The 17595-nt window shown below is 36.6% G+C and overlaps 1 protein-coding gene and 1 non-coding gene across 8 annotated transcripts in view; both read right to left on the bottom strand.

The window, feature by feature from the left end:
• ZNF420 (zinc finger protein 420) overlaps positions 1–17595 on the bottom strand; it is a 32130-nt gene that overhangs the window by 11650 nt on the left and 2885 nt on the right. For 2 of the 7 annotated variants that reach the window (XM_064381366.1, XM_012436457.3), the window contains exons 1-2: positions 7620–7702; positions 4067–4151 (exon numbers count right to left, since the gene is read on the bottom strand). Coding sequence is in view for 3 of the 7 variants with exons in the window: in XM_012436448.3 (XP_012291871.2) it covers positions 9609–9735; positions 11594–11602 (136 nt within the window). In the remaining 4 variants the exon portion in view is untranslated. Of the gene's footprint in view, positions 1–4066; positions 4152–7619; positions 7709–9608; positions 9736–11593; positions 13265–17595 lie in introns of those variants that run through there. The other 5 variants (XM_012436448.3, XM_064381363.1, XM_064381365.1 and 2 more) reach the window with 5 other exon arrangements.
• On the bottom strand, positions 13837–13974 carry LOC135276898 (U4 spliceosomal RNA). Its single transcript, XR_010344449.1, has one exon. It is a non-coding gene; the product is annotated as a U4 spliceosomal RNA (small nuclear RNA).

The raw sequence follows: 17595 nt of genomic DNA, 5'->3' as shown, positions 1-17595 counted from the left end.
GCAAAACAACCGGTCATCTGATTAAAAAATAGTAAAAAGATTTGAATAAACATTTCTAAAAAAAGACATACAAATGGCTAACAGGTAAGTGAAAAAATGCTCAACATCACTAATAATAGGGAAATGCAAATCAAAGCTACAATCAGATATCACCTCACCATTATTATAAAAAGACAAAATATAACAAATTCTGGTAAAAAAGTGGAAAAGGGGAACTCTTACATACTCTTCGTGGGAATGTAAATTAGTACAACCATTATGGAAAATAGTATGGAACTTTCTCAAAAAATTAAAAATAGGACTATCATATGATCCAAAAATCCAACTACTGGGTATATATCCAAAAGAAATGAAATCAGTATGTGAAAGAGGTATCCTGCATTCCCATGTTTACTGCAGCATTATCCACAATAGCAATAATATGGACTCAAACTCAGCGTCCATCAAAAGACAAATGAATTTTCAAAAATGTGGTATATATGCAGAACAGAATACTATTCACCTATAAAAATGAATAAGATCCTGTTATTTTCGACAACTTGGATGAAGCTAGAGGACATTATATTAAGTGAAATATGCCAAGAACAGGACAAATATCACAAGACCTCACTCATATGTGGAACCTAAAAAGGTTGATCTCATAGAAGTAGAGAGTAGAACAGTGGTTACCAGAGGCTGAGGGGGGTGGCTGGGAAGAGACTGGTCAATGGGTACAAAGTTATAGTTAGATAGGAGAAATAAGTTCTGATGTACTGTTGCACAACAAGGTTACTATATAGTTAACACAAGTGTCCTGAATGCTTGCAAATAGCTAGAAGAGAGCATCTTGAATGTTCTAACCAGAAAGAAATGACAAGTGTTTTGAGGTGACAGATATGCTAATTACCCTGATTTGATAATTACACAAAGTACATATGTATAAAACATCACACTGTAGCCCATAAATATGTACATTATGTGTCAACTAAAAGTAAAATAAGTGTTTATGAGAAAAACCTAAAACAACTCAACAGTAAATTAGAACTGGATGAAATAGATGGAAAACATGAAAAATTACTCATAAAGATAAAATAACTGATATATGCAATAACCACATAAAAAGTTTAAATTTGAGTTCAGTGTCTATGCTCCTAAAAGGCAATAGATACCTATGACTGATGATCATTTGTATCTGCTGGTCATTGTACCTGTTGTATCTACCAGTCAAGGCAATAGATTTCAGTGACTGGTAGGTTTACCGGCAATATTATCCAAACATTAAAGAATATATAGGCCAGGCGTGGTGGCTTATACCTGTAATCCCAGCACTGTGAGAGGTCAAGGCAAGTGGACTGCCTGAGTCCAGAAGTTCAAGACTAGTCTGGGCAATGTGGCGAAACCCTATCTCTACAAAAAATACAAAAATTAGACATGGTGGCACATGCCTGTAGTCCCAGCTAGGATCACCTGGGCTCAGGGAGGTGAAGGCTGCAGTGAGCTGTGATGGTGCCACTGCACTTCAGCCTAAGGGACAGAGTGAGACCCTGTCTCAACAACAACAACAAAAGAATATATAATTCTAATCATACATAACTGTTGAACATATAAAAATATGGTAATCTACCCTAGTCGTTTTACAAAGTTAAATTAACTCATATAACAACACTGAACAATGACCCCAGGAAAACTAAGCCAGTCTCATGAACGAAGGAAGGTAAAATTTTAAAATAAAATATTAGCAACAAAGAACCTAGCTGTGTATTTAAGGGATAACACATCATAATCATATAAAGTTTATCCCACAAATGCAGGAATAATTCAACATCAGAGTCTATTTTCCTACATGAAGAACTTAAAAGAATAAAATAACATTATTTCAAGAAATGCCAAAATTTTTAAACTATATTCTAAGATCCTTTATTAAAAGTTCTCTGGGCCGGGTGCGGTGGCTCACGCCTGTGGTCCCAGCACTTTGGGAGGCCGAGGCGGGTGGATCACGAGATCAAGAGATCGAGACCATCCTGGTCAACAGGGTGAAACCCCGTCTCTACTAAAAATACAAAAATTAGCTGGGCATGGTGGTGCGCGCCTGTAATCCCAGCTACTCGGGAGGCTGAGGCAGGAGAATTGCTTGAACCCAGGAGGCGGAGGTTGCGGTGAGCCGAGATCGCGCCATTGCACTCCAGTCTGGGTAACGGCAGCGAAATTCTGCCTCAAAAAAAAAAAAAAAAAAAAAAAAGTTCTCTAAAACTAGAATCAGGTAAAAACCTAGTTAAGAGTATTTACCGGATGCCCACAGAAATATATTTCATAGTAAACATTAGAAACACTGCCAATAAAGTCTGAGAAAAGATAAGAATGATTTGTTTTCAAATTCTGCTAGAGGTCCTACTGAATATAGCTTTTTTTTAAAGTTACAAACAGAAAAGGAAAAGACCACATATTGTATGTTAAGAGCAAAACTGTTTATCTAGAAATCCACTATTATCCACTGAAAAACTATTAGATATTTCCATAAGATTATTATCAATTTATAGAAATCAATACTTGCTCATACATAATATATATCAGTATTAGCCATTTAGAAATGTTACAGAACAAAAATCCTATTCATAATATAAACAAAATGTACTGAGAAATTGCTTAAGAAATGTGTAAGACCTTTTAAGAAAAAACCACGGAACTTTACAGAGAACATAAAAAAGAAAAGCAGATTTAGCATGTTCAAAAATAGAATTCAATATTGTTAATATGTAAATGGTGCATCAGATTTCTTGAAGAACATAAATAAATACTGGATAAAATATGACAAATGTCCTTTTAAAAGTATGTGATGCATAAAAGAAAGTAAATCCAGGGGTGCTACAATGAAGTAAGAACCAGAAACTAGAGGGGTAAATACGCTCTGAAGTTACAGCTATCCTTGGGATATTTGCTGATTTTAATTACCTAGATGTTTGTATCTTAACGGTCTGAAAAAAAAACAGACAAGACCTCTCCTCCACAAAAGAGCAGGGATTACAAATAAACCTCTTTACAAAATTGGAACTATTCAAGGCATAAAGTTCAGAGGAAGGAAAACAAATCCATCAAACCTTAAAGGCAAATGACATGGAACTTTTCAGTCTTGGCCTGGACTCTCAAAGAAAAGGAGAAAAAAAGTGCTATGAATAATTCATTGTTACACAAGAGTCCCCAAGGACACCAGAAACAGCAAAATTAGACCTGTTTGCCAGAAATTTGAATTGTATGACATATAAGTGCTGGAAATCGATGAAAGTGTAAGATAAAATCCATGAGAAGGCCAGGCGCGGTGGCTCAAGCCTGTAATCCCAGCACTTTGGGAGGCCAAGGCGGGTGGATCATGAGGTCAAGAGATCAAGACCATCCTGGTCAACATGGTGAAACCCCGTCTCTACTAATACAAAAAATTAGCTGGGCATGGTGGCGCGTGCCTGTAATCCCAGCTACTCAGGAGGCTGAGGCAGGAGAATTGCCTGAACCCAGGTGGCAGAGGTTGTGGTGAGCCGAGATCGCGCCATTGCACTCCAGCCTGGGTAACAAGAGCGAAACTCCGTCTCAAAAAAAAAAAAAAAAAAAAAAAAAAAAAAAAAAAAGAGGCCGGGCGCGGTGGCTCAAGCCTGTAATCCCAGCACTTTGGGAGGCCGAGGCGGGTGGATCACGAGGTCAAGAGATCGAGACCATCCTGGTCAACATGGTGAAACCCCGTCTCTACTAATACAAAAAATTAGCTGGGCACGGTGGCGCGTGTCTGTAATCCCAGCTACTCAGGAGGCTGAGGCAGGAGAATTGCCTGAACCCAGGAGGCGGAGATTGCGGTGAGCCGAGATCGCGCCATTGCGCTCCAGCCTGGGTATCAAGAGCGAAACTCCGTCTCAAAAAAAAAAAAAAAAAAAAAAAAAAAAGAAAATCCATGAGAAAGGGACCAGTTAAAAAAAAAAAAAAAAGATCTGGGAGAGAAAGAGGATATCAAACTTCTAGAAATGAAACAATATAATCAATTACATTAAAATCTTATAGAAAAAAAAAATCTTAAAAGCAGCCAGAGAAAATACAGATTACTTACAAAAGGAACAACAATGAAACAGATGGTGGACTTCTCAAGAGCAACAATAGAAGCCAGAAGACAGTGGAATAATATCTTCAGAGTGCTGAGAAAAAAATAATTGTCAGAATAGAATTTTATACCTAGTTAATCATGAGGCAAGAATGAAAGTGAAACAAGGTTATTTTGCAACAACGACAAAAATAAACAGAGTATTTGTTAACAATAAGCCAGGCCAGGGACAGCAGCAGCTCATGCCTGTAATCCCAGCACTTTGGGAGGCAGAGGTGGGTGGATCCCCTGAGGTCAGGAGTTCAAGACCGACCTGGACAACCTGGTGAAACCCCATCTCTACTAACAACACAAAAATTAGCCAGGCATGGTGGTGGGCGCCTGATATCCCAGCTACTTGGGAGGCTGAGGCAGGAGAATCACTTGAACCTGGGAGGTGGAGGTGGCAGTAAGCCGAGATCACGCCACTGCACTCCAGCTTGGGCAACAAGAGAAGACTCCATCTAAAAACAACAACAACAACAACAAAAAAGACGCCTTCCCTAATGTATTTTCTGATAAACAAAATATCCTAGAAGGAAGTTATAATGAAAGAGGAATAGCATACAAATAAAAGATAATTCTGCAAACAAATCCACAAGCAAATATTGACATTATGAAAAAAAAATAATGCTCATTTTGTAGGCTAAAAAAAGAACAGAACTAAAATACCAGAGAAAAATACCAGATTGGAGAAACAGATCAAAGTTAAAGCATTCCAATATCCTTTACATTACCTTGAGGAACGTCAGACATGAATTTCAGCCTTTGCTAAATTAAGTTTGTATTTGTCAAGTGACACAAACAATAATGATAATAATTAAAGTACCAAAATAGGCAGAAATACCCCCAAAATGTTTAAATTCACCAGCAATGGCAGAAATGTTCTTCTGTTTTCCATCTATAAATTAACAAAGATATTTCTAAGTGATATGAGCCACTATTGATAAAGTATAAAATAGGTATGCATTGCTGGTATACTTCTGATAAGAATTCTGTGACAATAAAATATATATTTGACACAGAAATGTCAATTTCTTATCTCTCCTTAGAAACTCAACTAATTGCCACAATGGTTACCAATTTATTTCATGGTAGATACTACCCTTTATATTTGTGTTTTTCAACTTGTTGGCCTTGAAATCCTAGGGGTGGAGATAGAGCAAGTTTATTGCAAAGCAATATGCAAACCAAATATTGTATGTGGACTGAATAAATACATTTTAGTATCCATCAAAATATATAATATCCATTAAATATATAACTTTTCAGACATAATTACAATGAATAAAAACTATAAAATATCATTGGCATTAAAAGAATTAGGTACACATGATAAAAATTTAAAGATAACTTTAAAAAAAATATAAATACTGTATGTTTTCCTAATTAAACAAGGGGGAAAATGGAGTTGCAAAAAATAAAACAAGATTGTATCTACCCTGATTAAGGAGGGAGAAATTTTTTAAGCCCGTAAGATAAAAAGAAGAAACAAAAAGCATAAAATAGGGGACAAATAAATCCAAGTATATTGGTAATAAATTAAATGAAGTGAACATTCAATTTTTTAAAAAGTTCTCAGATAATACCACAGTGCAGTGGTTACTCAACATGTCTAAATATTTAGAGAATTTCAAAAAATAATGATACTTGTGTACCATGCCCAGAGATGATTATTTAATTGGTCTGGGGTGTGGCCTGAGCTATGGAATTTTTTTAAAAAAACCGTAGCTGTTTCTAAAGTACACACAAGTTTGGAAACCATTTCCATATTATTTCTGTACAATGGCTTTAGTATACCCATTGAGTTGTATAACAATCACCACAATCTAATTTTTTAACACTTTTTTTTACCCCTAAAAGAAATCCTGTGTGCTCATTAGCAGTCACTTCTCATTTCCCCACTCCCCATTCTCCATCCCCTCCACCTCTTTCCTATCCCCAGTGCTGGGTAACGAGTAACCTACTTTCTGTCAGTACACATTTGCCTATTGAGGACATGTCATATAAATGCAATCATATAATATGTAATGTTTGTATTTGGCTTCTTTGACTTGGCAGGGGATATGTTTGGATGTTTGTCCCCTCCGCATCTCATGCTGATGGAATCTAATGTTGAGTGTAATCCCCAGTGTCAGAGGTGGGGCCTGGTGGGAGGTATGTGGATCATGCGGGTGGATCCCTCATGAATGGCTTGGTGCCATCTTTGTGGTAAAGAGTGAGTTCTTTTGCTATGAGTTCACACAAGACTGGGTTGTTTAAAAGAGACTGGAAGTTCCTCCTCTCTCTATTGCCATGTGACACACTGGCTCCCCTTCCCTTCCACCATGACTAAAAGCTTCCTGGGCCTCACCAGAAGCCAAGCAGATGCTAGTGCTATGCTTGTAGAGCCTCCAGGAGCATAAACCAAGTAAATTTCTTTTCATTATAAATTACCCAGCCTCAGGTATTTCTTTATAGCATGTTTCCAAGGTGCATCCATGTTAAAGCATGTATCAGAACTTCATTCCTTTTTATTGCTGAATGGCATTTCATTGTAAGAATATACCAAATTTTATACATTCATTAGTTGATTGACATTTGGGTTGTTCCCACTTTTTGGCTATTGTGAATATCAAGATATAGTGTACTTCTGCCTCTAAATCTTGAGAATGCCTGGTACTGTAAAACATCTTAATTTTTGCCAATTTACAGCATGTGAAATAATTATATCATTATGGTTTTTTTTTTTTTTTTTTTTTTTGAGACAGAGTCTCCCTTTGTCGCCCAGGCTGGAGTGCAATGGCTCGATCTTGGCTCACTGCAACCTCCACCTCCTAAGTTCAAGCAATTCTCCTGCCTCAGTCTCCTGAGTAACTAGGATTACAGGCACCTGCCACCATGTCCAGCTAATTTTTGTATTTTTAGTAGAGATGGGGTTTCACCATGTTGGCCAGGCTGGTCTCGAACTCCTGGCCTCAAGTAATCCGCCCGCCTCGGCCTCTCAAAGGGCTGGGGTTACAGGCGTGAGCCACCGTGCCCAGCCTAATTTGCATTTTTTCCCTTGAACTGCCAATAGATATCTTTTACTGAATTTTTCAATATTGTTATTTATCTTATTCTTATCAATCTGTAGAAGCTTTTTATATTCTGATAATAATTACTAATTTCATTGTCTATATGCATTGCAAGTATCTCTGCCCAATTCATGGCTTGTCTTTTACTGTCTTTATAATGTCTTTTGATAAAGAGAGTAATTTTCATGCAGCCAAATTTATCAATCTTTCCATTATCATTTTTAAAAAGAACTAAATAAAACTTTTAGAAATTATTTTTCTTTCAAATCTGTCCCTTTATGAAAATCTATTAGTCATCATTCTTGCGGTTTAATTTATTTCTTTAAACCAGCACCAAAAGCTTAGAGCTACATCTAATCATTCTAATACGTAAAGATTTTTGCCATGTAATATGTTATTTCTTCAGATTATCTACCACTCATCTGTGACCTATTTCCCTGTGAAGTTGATGATCTTTGTGAGCTCACCTTTTGTTGATCTTAACTTGTGAGAATTCTAAAGGCCTCTTACTTTCCTCTGGAGATTTGCATTTGCTTCAGATGGGGAGTCAGGAGGCACCACCTTAGAGAATAAAATTTCAGTCTTTTTTATTGTGTCACTGTCTTTCTTATTATCTTAGTAGTCACTTTTCTCTAGATACACGTTTATCTGTTCCTCCTATGAAGTTAACACCCATCCCAAGGCCTTTACACTGCTTTCCCAGATACTGGCTTGACTCACGCCCTTACTATTTAGTCAGGTCTTTGTTCAAATATTACCTCTTCAGAGAGGCTTTTCCAAAATCTAGAACAGGCCACTCCAATCTAAAACAGGCCATTCCAACTCCTTATTATTCTTTACTTGCCTACCTTTCTTTACCTTTATTTGTTCTACTTATCACTACCTGTTATTGTTAATATTGGTAATTATTAAATAAATGCATACGTATGTATATACATGCACATACATATACATATAATTTTCTTTCCTTATGTATTTTGTATTTCTCCCACAAGAATGTGTTTCAGCAGAGTAAGAACCTTATCTAGATCATTATTTCCCCAATGGCTCCTATAGTCCTTGGCAGAGAATAGGTACTCAATAAATATTTTGGTTAAATGAACAATACTTTAAAGAATAAAGATGGTAGGTATACATTTAAAGAAACAATCTGGAAAGGAATTGACTCCCAAGTTTACATAAAAGTGTTGTCATTGGGGAGGAGGAAGAGCCATTCCCTCTTCTGAAAGTGGGAAGAATTATAATAAAAAACCAACAGGGAAAGGAGCTAGGGGAATTAGGTAAGATTCCTTAGGAAGATCATGGTGAAAACCCTTGCTTTTCTCCTCAAGTTATAAGTCTTTTTTCCACACAACTTGGGTGCTCTAGGGACATGTTTTAATCAATAACTTCCTAAAGCCTTCAGAGAAGAAAGGAAGGAAGAGGTAAGAGACAGTTTCTTCCAGCACAAGGAATAAAGTGATCATCCAGGTTGGAAAATCACTTATTAAAATTTTAATTGATATGGATTTTGTTCTGTATAAAAATACTACAGAAGAAAACAATAAACTTTCTTACACAATCACAAGTTTCCTCTCAACTATTTTCCAATACAAGAAAATTCTAGCATATTCATTCAATGTCTAATGCAAAGTTCTTTCTTTTTTTTTTTAAATGGAGTCTCACTCTGTCGCCCAGGCTGGAGTGCAGTGATGGGATCTTGGCTCACTGCAACCTCCACCTCACTGGTTCAAGCAATTCTCCTCCCTCAGCCTCCTGAGTAGCTGGGATTACAGGCACCTGCGACCACGCCCACCTTTTTGTATTTTTAGTAGAGACAGGGTTTCACCATGTTGTTCATCAGGCTGGTCTCAAACTCCTGACCTCAGGTGACCTACCTGCCTGTGCTTCCCAAAGTGCTGGGATTACAGGCATGAGCCACTATGTCCAGCCCAAACTTCTTAATATGTAATATTCAACAACTAAGCACATATAAGACAACGTGTTTGTTCTAATTAATGGGTTGTGTTCATTTGAGTTGTTGGTAAAATGCATTGATCCGCTCTATCACTATACAAATGATGTAAACTCTTTGATCAGAAAAAACATACATCTCTGCATCTATTTTTTAAATATGTGACTGGGTTGTGAATTATTTAGAGCTCCTTTAGCAGATCTAAATTGTAACAATGTATAGGCTGTTTAATCTGCCAATATTCCAACTATCCCAAACTTCAAATCTAACCCCTTGATCATCAAGGAAGATAGGAAGATGGTATTAGAAGGCAGTGGTAAGGCTTTTTGAAGGATGGAAAAGATAAAGGTGCCCTAAGAAATTAACTTCCAGTGATTTCAAACCATTCCTTGGAAAAGAATAAGAAATTCAGCTAATTACTTAAAAAGCAACCGTGAAATACCAGCCGAGAAAGCAGCCATTTCAAAGGTAGATCCTGAAATATGAAGGCCAGATTCCTTACCTAGTGATACCAAGTTGCTGTAGTTCTCCAACATCACATCTCTATACAAATCTCTTTGAGCAGCATCCAGGCATTCCCACTCTTCTTGAGAGAAGTCAATGGCAACATCCCTGAACATCACTACTTTCTGAAACAACAAATGAAATGTTAGTTTTGGAAATTAAAAAACTAGGCTGGGTGTAGTGGCTCACATCTGTAATCCCAATACTTTGGGAGGCTAAGGCGGGTGAATCACGAGGTCAGGGAGATCGAGACCATCCTGGCTAACACAGTGAAACCCCATCTCTACTAAAAATATAAAAAATTAGCCAGATGTGGGTGGCGGGTGCCTGTAGTTCCAGCTACTCAGAAGGCTAAGGCAGGAGATTTGCTTAAACCCAGGAGGCAGGGGTTGCAGTGAGCCCAGACTGCGCCACTGCACCCCAGCCTGGGTGACAGAGTAAGACTCTTTCAAAAACAAAACCAAAACTTTTTCAATGGAGGGAGAGATCATGGGGAACACTCCACAAAGGAAGCAACAGAGCAAATGGGCAGAAAAGTACAAATATGTTCCTGATTATTCCTATTACTGTAGTTTTGTTGTTGTTCTTGTTGTTGTTGCTTTGGAGACAGGCTCTCCCTCTGCCACCAGGCTGGAGTACAGTGGTGCCATCATAGCTTACTGCCGCCCCAAACTCCTGGGCTTAAGTGATCTTGCCTCAGTTTCCTGAGAAGTTGAGACCAAAGTACGTGCCACTGTGCCCAGATAATTTTTAAATGCTTTTGTAGACACAGAGGTCTTGTTATGTTGCCCAGGATAGTCTTGAACGCCTGGCCTAAGGGACCCTCCTGCCTAGGCCTCCCAAAGGGCTGGGATTACAAGTGTGAGCCACTGCACCTGGCCTGCTGTAGATATTTTCTACACACAGAACATCTTACTTTACAGATAAGTCTGGGAATTCATAAAGTAAATGCAATGTCCCAATTAAAGGAAACAGTATACACAAGCATTCTATACAATATATATACTGTGTATCATACATTCTCAATAAATGTAAGTTTCTCTTTCTTCACTATTTAAGGAATAAATAAAATAACTGGGAAAAATTATCTGTAAAACCTTATAAAATAGATTTGTATAAAATTAAAAAATTTATTGAAGCTCCAGATTCACCATTAGATCCAAGTACTATATCATAAACATTTTCCTTGTCATCAATAATTTAGTAAATATTTTATAGGATACAGAATAGCTCCATATAATGAATATATCTGATTTAATAAGTGCTCATGTTTAAACATTTTAGGTTGTATAAAATAAAATTGTGTAAGTATTTCTTAGTTCTCAGAGTTTATTATTCTCAGCAACTTCTGCTGGTAAATGATCACCTTTACTATGATCATATTTACTATTCATCCATAAATGTAACTTTTCATCATTCTAAGCAATAGAAAGGTGAAAAACATAATCCAAATTCACACATTCAAGACCAGCACATAATGTTGAATTTCAAATTGATTCATATTAAATTACATCTTCCTGGGGAAGATCCCTGATTTTTCTGTATTCAGTCCCTAATCATCTTCCTAATCTTAAGAACTAATAAAGCATGAGCTCTTGCCATATACTGAGAGTGAGCCCAGTCACGACCGACTCCTGTCTTGTCTACCTGGGAACTTAGATCTAAAGAGAAGTTCAAAAGGTTTTCATGTGTGGTGCCATTTAATATCTTCCTCTGTCTTATGAAATCAGGGAACTCTGCTTTTGTTAGATCAGTGTTCCTAGTCAAAGATGCTGAATGGATTGTTGAATAAGTATGTGACTATAGGTTAGATTAGAAAGACACACTTCGGGAAGACACTATCACTTATAAGAATGGGACAAACTGGGGAGCATATTCCTGAGGGAGGTCAGTTAGGAATGAATCTTCAAAAGTAAAGAATACAAATACACACATACTCTGTAAAAAAGTAAGTGAAGAGAGCACAAAGAAACTCCAATTTACCCAAGCCATGGTCTTTAGACCTGCAAGAAATGATCAGTCCTCTTCTGGTTTCCTATCTTAGAAAAGCACAGAGTCTGGAGAATGCAGAGCTAGGGAGGAAAAAACAGAACAGTAAGACCAGGTGTTTTGCAAACTAAGAAATGATTCAGTTGGAATTATCTTTGTTGTTCTTTTCTTCCCGTATCTTTCTCCAACCGCAAAACACACACTAAGAGGGAGAGATATAGGTTGTGGTTCTTACCTTGATCAAACTCAATGCTTTCTATCTACAAAAAGAAAATATAACAATGTCTCCACCACTTCTGAAATGAAACTCATAGGTAATTTGACATCTACAGATGTCAAAATGGAGATAACGAACAACTTAATATTTCAGTATATTTATGATCATACACAACTACATTAGAAAACAAATAATTAAACACTTATGCTTACAATTACTTACAATGAAGAAGTTTAGAGTTCTAAAATGACAACAAACTCAATTCTTTCAAAAGATTAATACAGTTTATAAACCCCTACCAAGTTTTCAAGAAAAAATATTACCATAGTGGAGACTAGAGCACAGATTTTTTAAGGCTTTAATTAAAAAGATAATACAATTCTATGCCAATAATTTTGGCGATTTCAATGATATAGACAAATTCCTTAAAACAAAAATTGCCAAAATTCACACAAGAAAAAACAGAAAAAAAAATCCCATGGATATTAAAGAAATTGAATTTGTAGAAACAAACAAGCAAACAAACTATCTAGAGAAGGCCCAGATGGCTTTACCGGTAAATTCTACCAACATTTAAGGCAGATATAACACTATTCTTTCACAAACTTTTTCAGAAAAAAGAAAAAGGAGATAGCACTCTCTTCTACATTTTGAGGCCAAATAACCATATTACTAAAACTTCACAAAGATATTATACACAAAAAATTACAGCTCAATATCCTCTAGGAAAACAGACATACAACAGAGTTATAAAGTATTATCAATCAAATCTATTTGACTTTGGAACCACAAGTATGTTTTCTATAACTAAAATCACAAAATTAAATCAAAATGAAAAAAATTCTCTAAGAACCAAAAGCAAAATGAAACAAATTTATCTGCACATAAAGCTGGAAGGTTAAACATATAAAGGAAGTGATTATTTTAAGAAACTTTAAAATATAGTCTTTTTATTTTTATTTTTTGAGATGGAGTCTCACTCTGTCACCCAGGCTGGAATGCAGTGGCGCAATCTCGGCTCACTATAACATCTGCCTTCCAGGTTCAAGCAATTCTCCTGCCTCAGCCTCCTGAGTAGTAGCTGGGATTACTGATGTGTGCCACCATATCCGGATAATTTTTTATTTTTAGTAGAGACGGGGTTTTATCCATGTTGGCCAGGCTGGTTTTGAACTCCTGGGTGATCCTCCTGCTTCGGCCTCCCAAAGTGCTGGGATTACAGGAATGAGCCACTGCGCCCAGACAAAATATAGTCATTTGACGTTAGACCCAACATAACCTACAAACAAAATAACTATAAACTGTTTTTCAAAGTTGTCTTAGAGTTTATAACTTTGTGAAGTTATGTCTTAAAGTTTTTCAGTTATACCGTTAACATTAGCGTTGTTAGTCTAAAACTAATACATGTATATAATCTGAAATGATTATACACACATACACATATATCAGTGAGAATCTTAGTATCATTAATCATTACGAATTAAGATTTTTTTCAGATTACAAAAGCAACACAAATATAAAATCAGTAAGAAAAACTCTATAATCTTTTAATTCAACTGGAAATATCAGGATACACTCAGGCTTTTTTTTTCCCCTTCTAAAAAAATTTGTATTTCACCAGCTCTGTTAAGGCTATAAGCAATGACAACTAGGAGCAATGAGAGTTCCTACTGTCCTGGTTGTGACTTCTTAAAACCACTTCACATAAAATGAACCAGGGTCCCATAAAGAAGTGGCTGATCTTATGTTTGGGATGGGAAAATGTTTAAAATGAGCCTAGAATACCCTGTCAGAACAGAAAGTCTGGAATCTACCAAAGACTACTCGAGTCATATTAAAAAGAACAAAAAGGAATAAAAGAGTGGGAAAATCACAGAGGGTAAAGCTTCCACTTGCCATACATGGAACAATGTAAGCATTAATAAGAACAGTAACTGTTACAGATCGAAACATAACAGATATGTTTTAATCCACAAATTAATAATAATAGTTCTTTTCTTTTCTTTTCTTTTTAATTCAGTCTCTGTAGAGACTGTCAAAAATTGCCAATGCCGATTATATTGCAAGTCATGGCGGGGTATTGGGAAAAGTTTTCAATTAGCAATAATCGCGCCTTGGATAAACCTCATTGGCTACGATACTGCCACTGCGCAAAGCTACTAATAGCTTAAAAGAAAAACATGGAATAAGCTTTGGGAGATGCTGAAAAATAATAAGAGGAAAACCAATGTTTTATTCTAGTTCTGTTTTTTTGTTCTTTTTACACCATAAACTATTCTTTAGGTAACAAAGACACTGAGAAAGAATGACTCCCTTTATAGATATATTACAGCTAATAAATGCAGAAGAATTATCATTTTGTAACCCCTGATAAAATAACATATTCAAACAAAGATGCCAATAGCTGGCTGCTAACATCACATAAAGGAAAACAACCAAATACTATGCACCACTTCAAAGAAGTGCACATCACTATGTATGATGGATTAGTAAAAAACAAGCAAAAACCAACAAAAATCCTCAACCTGATCAAACCTCTAAAATTAAATACTGGTTTACAAGAAATACAGGGTCAGAGGAACATGTTAAATGACACCAGAGACAAGCAATCAACAAAATCCAGAATATGGGTAACTGTACGGGAAAATTCTGCTTCTGGAAAAAATAAACTGTAAGAGAAAAAGTGAAAGAACCCAGGGATTAGAAGAATATTTAAAAAACATATAGCACTACTACAGCAAATAAACATTGTTTGGATCTTGATTCTAAAAAAATCATAAAAAAAAATTTATAGACAATGGGAAAATTTGAACACTCACTGGCTCATGACATTAAGAGAGTATTGCCTGTTTCGTTTTTTGGGGGTTTTTTTTTTGAGACAGGGTCTCACTCTGCTGCTTAGGCTGGAGTGCAGTGGTACAATCTTGGCTTATTGTAAATTCTGCCTACCAAGCTCAAGTGATCCTTCCACTTCAGCCTCTCAAACAGCTGGGGCTACAGGTACGTGCCACCATGCCCCACTAATTTTGTATTTTTAGTGGAGACAGGGCTTCACCGTGTTGTCCAGGCTGGTCTCATACTCGTGACCTCAGGTGATCCGCCCACCTCAGTCTCCCAAAGTGCTGGAATTACAGGCATGAGCCACCATGCCTGGCTTTTTTTCTTTTTAGCAGTGATGATACTATGGTTATTATTTTTCTTTAATTTAAAAGTTCTTACTTTTTACAGATATGTATTAATATATTTAAGGATGAAATTATGTATCTGAAATCCACTTCAAGATAACCTATGCTTTTTTTTTTTTTTGAGAGAGAGTCTTACTCTGTCACCAGGCTGCACCAGGCTGGAGTGCTGTGGTGCGATCTCGGCTCATTGCATCCTCCACCTCCCCGGTTCAAGGGATTCTCCTGAGTCAGCCTCCCAAGTAGCTGAGACTAGAGGCATGCACCAAAATGCCCAGCTAATTTTTGTATTTTTAGTAGAGACAGGGTTTCACCATGTTGGCCAGGATGGTCTCGATCTTCTGTCCTCGTGATCTGCCCACCTGGGCCTCCCAAAGTGCTGGGATAACAGGCATGAACCACTGTGCCCAGCCCCCTATGTTGTTTCTTAGAGGAGGGGTGGGGGAGGTGGGAGCAGAAACGGGTACAGATGAAACATGTTTAGCCATAAATTGATATGTGTTGAAGCTGAGTGATGGGTAGAGTATATGGGATACATTACACTACACTTACTTCTGTATATGTTTTAATTTTTTCCATAATAAGAAGTTAAAGAAAAGAGACTTGAAGAATGGACTCCACATATGAACGATTCATTCCAGAGGATGGTTTTTCAGTAATTGTTATTTTATCCTTTGTGTCTTTATTTTTGTATTTTCTAAATCATGCCAACAAACAAGTACTACTTTGATATCAGAAAACAAAGATATCAGCTTCCTGGAACTGTAAACAGGAAAGGCAAGTTTTATAAAAAAAAAAGGATTCTCACTAAATTTGGAGAAAAAAGAATATTTAACAGCATATACTCTAAGACAATTTTTTAAAAGTTAGGTAATAGAAGATGAGAAAGAAGAAAAAATGAAGAAGTGTACCAACTTTATTATGACACAGAGTTGCAATTCATGCAGAACTTATGCAAAGCATTAAAATAAACTAAAAGTAGGCCAATTCTACAAACTTGCCCCAAAGATAAACTTCCACAGATAAAAACAACATATGTAGTTATTGATGGCTGCATTATGTAACAGTAACATACCAGAAAAAAACAAATGGCCATCCATTGGAGACTGGTTCAATAACTATTATACCTACACAATAGAATATGTGGCTATAAAAATAAATGAGGAAGACCTTTATAGGCTCCTATAGAGTTATCTCCAGGATACTGTACATGTGTGAAAAAGAAAAAAGAAGGTGCAGAACAGTGTACATAGAGTACTCCTTTTAATTAAAAATAGAATAAAAATTGCATACATACACACATATATAAACACATATACATAAACATATATATCATTTAAAAGAAATATAAAAGTAAACCTAATGAGAAGTACAGGTACTTATCTACAGAGGGAAGAAAGAAGCTGATGGAGGGAACAGAAGTGGACACTAGACTTCTTCAAATTCATCTTGTTCTGTAGTTTTGATTTTGGATATATGTAATTTAAAAACAAGATTAAATCATAGTGGGATAAATGCAATCCCTAAACATGAAAAGCAATATAAAACAAATGAGCATTTCCAGTTGGCAGCTTAACCATATGAGAAGTGCTATTTAGATGACTTTTAAAACACAGTAATTTAATTATACATCCCTAGTGGGATATATCCTGTCAAACTCCAACAGGACTTTATTGTTTTTCTATATTCATATGGTTGGTAATATATTAGTATTGTTATTTTGAAACTCTTCGTCTCAACCCAAAGGCAGGCAGAAAAGTGAGAACAGGAAATAAAGAACAGATGGGACAAATATAAAACAAATGGCAAAATGATGGATTTGAATCAAACCATATCAATAATCACACTAAGTATAAATGGTCTAAATACTCCAATTAAAAGATGGAGATTGCTGTCTGGGTGTGGTCGTTCATACCTGTAATCACAGAAATTTGAGAGGCTGAGGTGAGCAGATAACCTGAGGTCAGGCGCTTGAGACCAGCCTGGCCAACACTACAAAACCCCATCTCTACTAAAAATACAAAAAAAATTAGCTGGGCATGCTGGTGTGTGCTTGTAATCTCAGCTACTCAGGAGGCTGAGGCAGGAGAATCACTTGAACCCAGGAGGCAGAGGTTGCAGTGAGCCAAGATCTTGCCACTGCACTCCAGCATTCCAGCCTGGGTGACAGAGTGAAACTCTGTCTGAAAAAAAAAAAAGGAGATTGCCAAATTGAATAAAAACACAGACCCAATTATATGCTGTATATAAGACAGGCACTTGAAATATCAAAACACAAATAGGTTAAAAGTAAAAGAATACAAAAAGATATACAATGCTAACACTAATGAAAAGAAAGCTGGAGGCTGGGTGCAGTGGCTCATGCCTATAATCCCAGCACTTTGGGAGGCCGAGGCGGGTGGATAATGAGGTCTGGAGATCCAAACCATTCTAGCTAATATGGTGAAACCCCATCTCTACTAAAAATACAAAAAAATTAGCTGGCTGTGGCGGCGGGCACCTGTAATCCCAGCTACTCATACCACTGTACTTTAAAGTGCTGGGACGACAGAGCAAGACTCCGTCTCAAAAAAAAAAAAAAAAAAAAAGTTGGAGTG

The sequence above is a fragment of the Aotus nancymaae genome, unplaced genomic scaffold, assembly GCF_030222135.1.
Source record: "Aotus nancymaae isolate 86718 unplaced genomic scaffold, 86718_ANA_hifiasm-v0.15.2.pri h1tg000028l, whole genome shotgun sequence".
NCBI classification, from domain to species: Eukaryota; Metazoa; Chordata; class Mammalia; order Primates; family Aotidae; genus Aotus; species Aotus nancymaae.
This window is presented reverse-complemented; position numbering and strand designations above follow the sequence as displayed.